At 44.7% G+C, this 12,019-nt stretch overlaps 1 protein-coding gene across 1 annotated transcript in view; it reads right to left on the bottom strand.

Annotated features, from left to right (window-relative positions):
* The window catches only part of ANTXR1 (ANTXR cell adhesion molecule 1), a 102,522-nt gene that overhangs the window by 38,664 nt on the left and 51,839 nt on the right, over positions 1-12,019 (bottom strand). Inside the window, exons 13-14 of the mRNA XM_051640633.1 lie at positions 10,602-10,697; positions 752-793 (exon numbers count right to left, since the gene is read on the bottom strand). Coding sequence (XP_051496593.1) covers positions 752-793; positions 10,602-10,697 — 138 coding nt within the window. The remainder of the gene's footprint in view (positions 1-751; positions 794-10,601; positions 10,698-12,019) is intronic.

Here is a 12,019-nt window from a genome sequence, read left to right as displayed (position 1 = left end):
GTAACGGTGACACAGCTTTAAATAATTTGTTGCTAGATTCATCTAAAAAGCTTGAGCAGAATTAAGATGAAGGTTTTAATATTGCTTTCCTGTTCCTCTCCATTAAAATTTTCCTGGTTATTGCAGCTCTTCTGATGTCAAGATGATTTTATTGAGGTTTTGCATCTGCTCAGAATCTGGTCCAGTGTCTTCAGGCACATTGCAAAGACTGTGGGCTGCCTTCATCCACAGCAAAGGATCTGCACTGTGAGTTACTGCTCAGCTGCCAGCAGCAGTTACATATGCTAAACCATCAAAATCATTACCTTACTGTTCCAGGAAGGCAGTTAAGCTTATATTTAGGTTCCATTAGCTTCAAAGTTAAACACACACTTAAGGCTTGTCCTTTTTTGTGAATCACAGCCTAATTCTGTGGTGCTGTTCTGACCTAGGGGAAGCATTGCCTGCCTCTGCCCTCCTTTCCTACCTGCTCCATGAAGGTACTTGTATACACAGATCTGCAGTTGCTTGTAAGTAAACAAACACCACATCTCTACCTCTGTACAAAGCAAAATGAGCAGAGTGACATGCATATCAGTCAAAAAAAACCCTGGTTTAGCTAAACCACTATTGACTTTGAGGCTACAGAGCTGAGCAGAAAGGTTTGCATGGTCAGTACTCTGCCAAGCAGCAGAATCACAACCTCTTGTGAGCAGACTGAACAAAATCTTTTCCTAAACATTGAGGAAATCAGGCTGCCAGGGTTACTCACCTCACTGTCTTCTGCAGGAGGCGGTGGGGGTTCTTTGATGATCTAGAAGGATCAGAGAAAAACAAAACAGTTAAGTTCATACTTTGTTCTTTAACACAATTCAAATGTCAGTTTAAAAAACCCAAAGAACCAACAGGACATGCTGCTGTAGGCATCCCTGAACTTAGTTACAATTCTATGTGATGAGGGGATGGGTTTGTGAGCTACTGGTGTCACATCACTGAGAAACAGCAGGTGTCCCAAAGCCCTGTCCTACAGACACTTCCTAATGACAGCTCCTGATTTTTATTGCTCATTAGGTGACCCCTGCCCTAAGTGGGGTAACAGCAAATCCAAGTCATGTATCCTTGATCCTCCAGGCTCCTAGTCCCAGGAGGAGCCATAGCCAAGGCTGTCTCTAAGACCAGATACCAATCACTGTTTCACCTGAACAAACTTATCAAAATCAGCACCTCCTTCTGCTGGCCACCACACAGGTGTGCAAATCCTGCCTCAAATAATTTACAGTTAGAACAAAGACTGGAACCAAGGTGACGTAAAATGCTCTGGGACATTGCAAAGCAGCAATAAACCCCCAGCCTCTGTCTCCCAGGCCCAGACTTCATTCCAGAAGGCTGTGCCACCCATTGCTCTTATGAAAAATGCTTTTCATATTATCAAGTTGATATAGTTCACTCTCATAAGCTTTTAAAAAGAACATATATAAATATATATGCATTTGAGGCTCTCCCAGGGCTTCTAACAAAGCAAGCAGGGTGAGGTTTTAGACTGGTCCAGGATATTCTCCATAGAAACAAGTTAAGTTTATGTGGGCGTGAGGCTATTATTTCATGCAAAAAGTTTGCATCTAGGGCTCAGCAGGCAGCTGGCTCTCATTCACAGCCCTCCACTCCAAGAGCAACAGAGAGCTTTCCAGAGGGAAAGCAGTTGCATGCAGGCACATCACATCTCTCCCCTGCTGCACAGCCACTGCAGTCAAGAGATTGGATCCAGCCAGTCATGTCAGTGCAGCTGCCCCAGGGATGGGTTGTCCCCAGTCCATCTGGATGAGGCAGCTTTTTCTTCACACACCAAGACACGATTCAGATGCTGTCAGGGTGCTGAGCATCTGTGGAAAGACCCCTGAGCATCCTCAGCTCCTCTCAGGACTGGGTATTAGGTGCAGAGGTGCCCAGATGTGTAGGCTTAAAAATTACCCTTAAAAAAAAAAAAATCACAGTACAAAAATAATAACAGCTTCCCTGTTTAAATGCAGAAAGGGAAAATGACAATCACTTTAAAGGCCCTGATGATAAAAATATTTACAACAATTCCTCTCACTCGTGTTTTTCCTTCTCTGATGAGCTCACTGTTTTTATTTTCCTCTGCAAACTCCGAGTCATGCAATGTGGCCATTAATGAAGAGCATGTGCCTCTGGCTCTTGAGGAGCTGGATCAGTCCCTTGTTTGTATCTCATCCCAGAGCAATGATGGTTGTAGAGCTCTGCCACTACCTGTCCTTGGGCAGCAGGGCTTTTATTTTTTGGTGGCCTGCAGTGTCCTCAGGAACCCCTCTGAAAGAATCTTCCTGCTTTAGGAAGCAACACTGAAGCTTTGTTTACACAGAAGCACAAAGCCCTGGTGGAAGCAGGACATGACACTTGAGGAGTGTGGTGGCTGCACCCGCTGCCCTGCTCCCAGCAGGACTCCTTGGGGCAGGTTGTGGCATTAAAGCCACCAAGCACATCAGGGAGAAGGGAGGGGTGATGCCCAGGGATGCTCAGGCTGGCTGGCACAGCTGGCTAGTGCCTGGTACAACATCCACCCCTCTCTGGTGATCCTGCCACCCCCAGCTTGTGCCTGCAGCTCAAAGCAAGTGATGAAAAGTTGTGTGCATCAAAGTACTGCTCCACAGAAAGGAATTCATGGGTATCTGTGTGGCTTACCCAAAGGGCTGCTCCTTGGTTTAAGGAAATGGTACGACCTCTTATGTGACACAATAAATCCTGACACAGCACATACAGCACTCCCAAGTAAAAAGAGGACTTTTCTAGCCACGCTTTCAGATATGTTTTGGGCCCTGTGAGGGGTGACACTTGTCAGAAGTCCTTTGGAACAAACCCCTTAATCCAAACCTGAGGACACTGAGAAACTTCAGATAACTGATCTAAAATATACATACTGGAAGTGGCCTTACTCCCTCCTCTGACATGATTCTGGTGGAACTTCATGGGTTCCAGAGGAGTTTCTCTCATTTGCATTGGCATGAAACCTCAGGACAATCCATCCAACATATTTGGTCCAGCTAAGCATTCAAAAACAACTTCTCAGCCAGTATCACTAGAAACTCTGGAGATTACAGACTTGGAAATGAAGAAGGGGGCTGTGTTATTCATACATTTGCATTCCCTCTCATGACACATGCACACATGCAGATTTCTACAAGTAGATGAAGTTTTTTCTACCACAGTCCAAGATTCTTTCCATTTTTAAGTGCCACACACTTCTAGGAGCAACTGAACCCCATACATTTGCAACATAAATTAGTTTGGATTAGTCCAGAGATGGGGAGAGTTTAGTCTTCTCTGCCTTGGAGCCTGTATGAACTTTCAAAGTTAAAACCTTACAAAAATATGTATTTTCTGTCTTGTTGCCCAGGTCTGGAAAGGCTTTTGGTCTACAAATAGTACAAATCATTTCCTTTTCCCTGCTGGATTCCTACAGCTTCAGGTATTGATACACAAGACGCTCATCTAGGGTAAGGGAAGCAGTGAAGCACACGGGATCTTTGTGCCACCTCAAACAAGCAAGTGCCAAGTGACAATAAGAAGGTCCCAGAGCCTAAAGGCAGTGCCCCAGAAGTGCTTGTTTTGCACAAATAGAAACAATTACTCAAGTAAAAGAAAGAAAAAGCCATTGGAGGAACTCAGTGAGGATACAGCCCGTGCTGGCACAGCAGACTCAGGCTTTGTTCTGGGCTGCACCTCTTGCCTGGCCAGATGACACACAGGGCCCTGCTGGAGGCCAAGCAAAATGCTTGGGCTAGTTCAGCTTGGCAAGGCTGGAGTGTTTGTTCACGTGTGCTGCAATTGTTTTGATAACCCCAAGCCATTTCTGCCATTGCTGCTGCAACTGTATCTCCTGTGCTTGAAAGAAGAGAGGGATGATGGTGCAGCACCTGTCTTTGCTGGCTGGGTGAGGAATACCTGAGGGCTTCTGCATCAGCACAGCTTCCAAGGAGGGCTTTTGTCTTCAAGCAGCAAAGGCCTGTGGGACAGAGAGGTGGCCAGTGGCTTCTTTTGGCAGAGGAAGGAACTTCAAGAGTTGTTGCCAGCACTTCTACACACTTAGCTGTGAAAACTCAGGACAGTAAAGTAATTCTTTGCCTTTCTCTTGCCTTTAATGACAGATCTCAACAGGCACGTGACAGACAGGTCTCTGCTAGCTGACCCACCCTGGTATTACAAGGAAGCAGCTGTTTCTGATGAACAAGCCAGTGTAAAAGCAGAGGAATGCTATTAGCCACCTCCTAGAAGTTTAAAAGCATTGGAGAGTACTGGTTTTTTGTTGCCCTGAAATTTCTGAAGCCTTTCAGGCATAAGAGAGCACACGTTGAATCCAAATTTTGCATATTCCAGGAATGTGTCTAGGATGTTTTCCATTTTGGAAGACCAGAAAGCTCCACCAGTTTCCAGTGTCCAGAAAGCACAAACTCAGAAACCCTCCCTGGAGTTTTATATGATGAATAGGGGCAATATGTTTCTTGTCAGTGAAGTGTATCTGCCTTAAGATGGAACAGATCATCATTTAAAGTGGGAGCTACACGAGAAAACAGTATAAAACAAAAGATAAAGGGCTTTACCTCTATTTAGGACTAAAATTTGGGAAGGGAGCATGCAACTAACTGAGGAGATTTGTGGTCTTTATTTGCCTTCACTCTTCCAGAAAACAGAGAATATGTATTTTTGCTCTCCTAATAAAAAGGGTTTTTTGTTAAATAGCACTAACTATGATCCATCTGACCCATTTTTTTTTTGTGGCATGCACAAACCACTTTCAAACCAGATCACAGCACATGTCAAATTTACCCACTTATGAAAGACATCATGGTGAAAATAAAAAAATACTCCCATTAAATTAACTCTGGTAGTTTGTAACTGAACACAGGCCTGACATGCAGATCTCCAGAGAATGCATCAAAAAATGTAGCATCTGCAAAGGTCATTCCTTTTCCTAGGCTATTTCACTTACACAGTGATAAACAAGGCCAGAATCAGTGGGGTTTGCTCCAAGTGTCTGACCCACTTTCTTTGGAAAACTATATAAATGAAATTTCATTTTCTGGAGCAAAGAAAAACAACCCAGCTCCTTTCAGCTTCATGCAGAGGCTCTTGCTCTCACTCATGGGTTGCTAGTGAATTTTCTGGTTATGTAAAACTACATCCTCAAGACCTGTTTCTCCTTAGCTGGGCTGAGCCAACTTCTTTTTGGAAGAGGTGAGAGGAGGCCAGGGAAAAAAAAAAACAAACAACAAAGGAAGAAGTAATTTTTATTGAGTTAATTACTTCCCATGCAGGGCTGGGACAAAGAACAACAGTGCCTGAAGTATCTGTTGTGGTCTGGAACAAAGGGTGCTGGAAATGATCAAGGTGGATCATAGAATCATAGAATCCTAGGGGTTGGAAGGGACCTCGAAAGATCATCTAGTCCAACCCCCCTGCCAGAGCAGGGTCACCTAGAGCTCATCACACAGGAACGTGTCCAGGCGGGTTTTGAATGTCTCCAGTGAAGGAGACTCCACAACCTCTCTGGGCAGCCTGTTCCAGGGCTCTGTCACTCTCACAGTAAAAAAATTTTTCTGATATTCACCTTAAACCTCCTGTGCTCCAATTTGTATCCATTACTCCTTGTCCTGTCACTGGTCATCACTGAAAAAAGCTTAACTCCATCTTCCTGACACTCACCCTTTACGTATTTGTAAACATTGATGAGGTCACCCCTCAGTCTCCTCTTCTCCAAACTAAAGAGCCCCAGCTCTCTCAACAACTGGCCTTTGGATCTGGCCTTAAGGAAATGCAGTAGCAGGTAGAATGGTTTGAGAATCTGAAGTTTAGGCACAGAATCTAAAGGCAAATGGATATCTTCCCAACTTCCAGAGGGCAAAGCTTGGCAATTTCCAAAAAGGGAACTCGGTGAAGATTTTTCACTTTGGACACCTCAGAAACGATGGACACTTTGGAGAATTTGGCTTTAACTTTTTGGTAATGACCCATCAGAGCATCAGGTCGAAGCACTCCAGGTCAGTGGCTGGCACAGACACTGTTCTGTTAGCCCACTTCTCTCCTTGGGCTGCTGTAGAGCTGATGGTGATAGCCCAGGCTAAAAGCCTCTGGTATTTTCAGGATCCACGCTGGCCTGCAGAGCCAGCCAGTTACAGAGCACTATAACCACACCTGAACCATTCTGATCTGACTGACAGGAGGCTGGGAGGAGCAGTGAGCTGCCGGGAGCACTCCGGATGATTAATAAGACTGTCTTTACTACTGCTGCCCTTTGAGCCCTGCAATTCCCAAGTCAGGCTCTTTATTTACACTATAAACCCACAACAGCAGTTCTACCTCGGGGTGGTTTGGGTTGACTGTGCTGTAAATACAGACATTTGTGGCTGCATGTATGGATTTGGAGCTTGAATGTTCCAGACCACATCAAGCTCCAATAAATTCAGCGACACTACCACGTGGCATCAGGTGAGTTGTTGCCTCCATAGCTCAGATCCAAGCTGAAGGCAGGGACCGCAGGGTCTACAAGCAATTTCTGCCTCACATTTGTCTCTCTCTCTCTGTCTCCTGGTTTGCACCAATGTTTCAGATTATTAATGATCCTGTTCTTCCTTCTCCCAAAAACATAGCTGCAGAAAAACTGTGCCTCATGTGGACGTGGGATCAAGTGGGAATCAGAGAACCTGGACCCTTGTGAGCAACCTCCATCAAGCCAACATATACCATGTAATTTTATGACTCTTCAGGCTTGCATTACAGTCTCTGCATTTCCTCCACTCCTCTTCCTCCAATTTAGTTACATTTCATGTGGTTTTAATATATATTTTCTGTATTTTGCCCATCCAGCTTTTTGTTTCCAAAACTTCTGGTCAGCTGCAGTACAGACTGAGAGCCAAACTGATTGCTGGGTTCTTCCATGCATCCTTCCAGAAAACAGCTTTGAAGTTAAAACTGGTGTTAGATGCTTAAAAAACCAACACCTCGTTTATATACCAGCCACACCTCTATTTAAAAAAGCTGCAGTAAGAAAAGTGAGTTTAGGTGCAAAGCATGGCCCAAACACAACTCACTCCATCTGACAATTTTTATGGGAGACACTTGCTCAGTGTGGTGCTGCATATTGGAAAAGGGAGACTGTCCCAGTATGGACAAGCCTTCCAACTATTGTACGGATTATACCTTCATTATACATCCAAGAGACCTAACCAGCCAAACTAAATCCTCCTTAAGACAGTTTTGGAGGCTTGTTATCTATTTGGCTTACATCTACATTAAAATCTAATTGGTTTTGATCAATATTAAATCTAAGCCTTATGCTGGCCTCCTACCCAGAACAATTTCACCCTAGGGCACCTCACTAGCCTCCAGCACACCCTTTTAATTACTGCTCAGTCTCCTCCACGTTACACACTGTCCAGGAAAGAGGAGGAATGAGAAGACAACAGCAAAATGTCCACTAACTTCAACAAGGCCAGGGTCTGACATTTGCTTTTCTGCAGGTAAGTTCTGCCCAGGAAACCTGGGGTCACCCTGCTACGGATGTCTTTGTATTTCCCATTGTTATTCTAATGTGTGCAGTGCTGGGGGTCTTACCAGAATTAGGTTTCATTTTTGTTGTTGAAGAAACATCCTTGAAACCTTTTGAAAGCTTAGCACCTGGCTCCCATGCTTTTGTAGCATTCCCCCTCAGATATCAAGGGAAATTTTGCCCGTGCTGGTGTCGAGCACAGCAAAGATCTAATTAGTGTTCTGATCCACTAAGCATCTACTGTAAACTGAGTGGTAAATTCCAGACTTCATCCCAGAATACTTCTGAGACAAATAAACTTGGATACACTTGGAAACAGCATTTCTTTATGGGTGCATGCCAAGGAGATACTGGGTTCCAAATAAATCTCCAGAGAAAGTCTATTGATTTCAGTCCATTTACTTCAGGGATGAAGCTGGCTCGGTGTCTTTCTTGAAGAACTGTTATTCTTATTGAATTAAAAAGAGTGCCAAAAGGAATTTCAGGGTTTAGAAATGTGCTTGTCACTCAGAAACAAATTGATACTCGGTAAGGATAAAAGTTTGTTGTGTTTTTTTTACTTTTCCCCAGGACACATACACAATTATCTCTGAAACATCCCTGGGCTTGAATCCACAGCAGCGTCTCTGGGCCCGTGGTTGGATTATTAGAGGTTATTCCTTGCCTGCCTCTTGTCTGTTGTGCAAGCCAGTTCCTCTGCCCTTAATTCACTCTGGTCTTCTGACAACACTGCATTCCTTAATGTGTAAATAAGCACTGCTCTGCTCTCTTTCTCTCCACCCCAAGCCAACCAGGCTGGGTACTGCTCTGTTGATTCATCTGCTGGGGAAGCAAGGCACAGGCAGGTATCTCAGCTGCTGATCTGCTGCCAAACACACTGGCCTGAGAGATGGAAGAGATTTCATACAGGCTCTTGAATTAAAATCTTAGATATTAGGACAAAATTCTTTGTTGTGAGGGTGGTGAGACCCTGGCCCAGGTTGCCCAGGGAAGCTGTGGCTGCCCCATCCCTGGCAGTGTTGAAGGGCAGGTTGGATGGGGCTTGGAGCAGCCTGGGCTGGTGGGAGGTGTCCCTGCCCGTGCAGGGGGGTTGGGACTGGATGATCTTTCAGGTCCCTTCCAACACAAACCATTCTGTGATCCTTCCAGCATGTAGAGGGATGTGTTGGACTTAACATTTGGAAAATATTAGTGGGATGATCCCCACTTGGAGACCTTGCTAAGAGGGAAGGAGGGAGGTAAAGGAGGACAGAGGGTGAGGAAAAGCTCTTTATCTACAACAAATTTAAGTGCAGAATTTAAATCTGGAAAATATTAAGCTCATAAAGTTTCATGTAGACATGAGACTCACTATCTCTGCTGTACTCACTGTGCTTATCTGGGCTGTATTTCTCCCACTTCAAGAACACTGTTGTACAACTACTGTCCTCATGTTGTATCTCACGTATCCTCATTCCCTTGCAGCAGTCCCATACTACTTACTCCATGCATAGCTCCATATTCTCTTTAGTCCATACCCTGCTGCTTTTATTCCTGCCCTCTTCCTGTCAGCTTTACCCCTCTCCTGTAGAACCTTAAAAAGGCAGCATCACTTTCCTCTGTACCTCTGCAGTTCTCCACCAAATCAGCTTAAGTATCTGCAAAGGACACAACTCCACGGACTTCCATGCACATGAACCAACAGAGCTGGCCCAGCTTCCCTGGGAACGTGCCACCCAGCTTAGACAAATAACTCTCAGCAACCTACCATGCTGCTAAATCCTCTGTCCATTTTTAAAACTGATTTAATTGTTCTGAAAAATCCAAATAATCTTTTTTTTTTTCCTTATGGTTTTCATCTCAGGACAGAGGTGCCAAACTACTGTGCAAAGAAGTGTCTTACCCCTAGCAATTCCAGCCAGAAAGTGAAATAGACAACTCAGATTTTTCCTGTGAGATTTCCACCCTTATTCTGGAGAGAGAAATGTATCTCACCACACTTATCCTCAAATGTGGCTGCTCCTGCAGGCTGTGGCTACAAAACTCTCAGCAACACAGTCTAGGTTTGGGACAACGTGGTGTAAATCTACAACACTGGAAAAGTGATTTTCAATCAGGACTAACAATAGTGACCCAGAAAGCAGAGGCAGTTTGGGCAGTCTTAAAAGCATCATCTGAAACATTACACACAGCCAGTCCCCAAACTCCAGTTCTGCTGACATTTGAACATCCCTAATTCTTGTTCTGCATTTGCAGTGCAAACCAGACCCAAAGCAAGAGCAGAGCTGCACTGCATTGCCTGTTCCATGATAATCAGCCATAGCCCTGCTCTTCACTGGAAAGGCAGCCCCAGGGGTGATCAGCAGAGTGACAGGTCCCTGCAGACAAACAGCAGGGTCATGTGTGAGAGAAAAGCTTGTCTCAAGCTTTCCCTGGACCTCTTCCTTCTCTCCTGTTTTGTCCTGATTTCTGTCTACCTTTTAAAATTAACTCTGTTTTTTAACTCCACAGAATATTGTGTGAAGAAGTCATTAGTGCTCAGTGAAGTACAGTCATACTTCTACTGAAACTGCCATCTGGATATTTCAAAGTGCTTTTCAGACATGCTGAGCCAGGAAAGAAGTTAATCTTGCAAAAATTTCCACACTAAGAAATGTCTTTTTCTTGTAACTGAGGCAGAATAAGGACTCCAGGCTGGGCTCAGCCCACCTGCCCTGCTACAGGAGCCCTTGAGCTCTGAGATACTGACACAGGGATTAGAACACCCAGGAAAGCCATTTCTTCCCAAAAAAGGCACAGCAGCTGATATGTTTCTGCAAACCATTTCCATTTTGTGACCAATAAAACTAAAAGGCTCCTGACAAGGTCTGTATGTCAGCAACAATGTTACTTCATGGGTATAATCCAAAGGTCAGGCAGACGAAACTGAAGCACAAACCAGTGCCAGCAAGGGAAGAAATGCTGTCTTGTTCAGTGACCAGTCCTATGCTCTTTCTTACTGGAAAACTTTGCCTCCTTCCCACTCCCTTCTGACATTCAGGCAACACTGAATTGCTGTTTTGTGCTGACGATTCCTGCCACTTACCACTGTGCAGCAAAGAGGCCAGAACCACCACAGAAGAACCAGTGCCAAGAGGAGGAAGAGGATCAGCAAAGCAATTGCCAGGATGGTCCCATCTGACTGGAAGAGAAACACAGATTTTGTGAGCACCACTAAGACAAACCTCCCCTCTCCACAGTACCCACCTGAGCATCCTGCTGCCAGGCAAGTCTGTGTCCCAAAGGCCACTGCCAGGCTCCAGTTATTTTTCAGACAAAATGCACTTTTCCCTCCCTCCATCTCACTGCAAAGAGGCTGAGACCTCCAACTGCCTTCCCAAAGGGCCCCAGCTTTTGTCTAAATTTTCTGAAGCTCACAATTACATAAAACACTTATTTCACTTCAGATCAAAATTAATGGGACACACTCAGAGCGTTAAGACTGAAAAAATAGTTTAAAAAGAGCTCACAATATTTCACTGCAGTTTAAACATTCTATTTTATTTGCAACTCTTTGCCTCTCTTGCAGTATAAACTCAAAGGCAATATTAGAACTGAAGTTTGCTCCAAATGGAAAAGTTGAAGCAAGATCTCTCTGGGTCCACACCACAGGTCACCCTGCTCTTCTTGGCAGAGCTGAACCAGGGCAGTTGAACACAGACACCATCACAACAACGTGAAGGGGTTTTCCACATCACAAGCCATCAACTCTAGGAGTCTCCTCCTCTCTAATTGGGATTAACCCCCCATTCCAAAAGACATTTGAAGTCTCTGATAACGCACGAACAACGCAAAGTGCTGCACAAGCCAGCTCAATACAGCAACCACCACTGAATGGACATTATTTCTGGTTGTTAACCCAAAGCAGATGTTCTGGCTTCCTGAGGCTGCCAGCTGCCCTGTACCACTGCACCCCAACATCAGCCACTGCTGATGCAAGTGATGCAAGCAAGCAGAGAGTCCTGACTTCAGTCTGTGTAACAGCATTTAAAAGACCCCACCCAAATGTCAACACCAGCAGATTGAGGACACACTCAGGAGCAGACTGACCTGCTGGATGGGAAAATTAGGTGCCTGCTTAAGGCACTGCAATTCAGTGGCCAGATGATTTCCCATCAGACCAGAATGGGAAGAGTAATGGAAAAAATAATCAGGTTGAGTGCATTTTCCAAACTCTCTTCTTGTGCAGAAGGAATTTCTGGAGAACTTGGATCAAGACAACCTGATCTTTGACACTTGGAAACAAAAGAGAGGTAGTCCACACAGAGAAGAATTCACCCCAGACATCTCTGGAAATGGAACTTGGACCCCAACACAAAATAAAAGCTCAGTTGAGAAGACAGAGCTGGACATTTGGTTCTGTTCCTCTAAACAGACAGCACGAAGTCACATCCATTATCTGCAAAATAGAACCTGCTGATATTCAATGCTTAAAAAAGATGTGATCCTGGCTCTCTGGTGCCA

The sequence above is a fragment of the Apus apus genome, chromosome 26, assembly GCF_020740795.1.
Source record: "Apus apus isolate bApuApu2 chromosome 26, bApuApu2.pri.cur, whole genome shotgun sequence".
Taxonomy (NCBI): domain Eukaryota; kingdom Metazoa; phylum Chordata; class Aves; order Apodiformes; family Apodidae; genus Apus; species Apus apus.
Note: the sequence above shows the minus strand (reverse complement) of the source record. Positions and strands in the feature narration are given on the sequence as shown.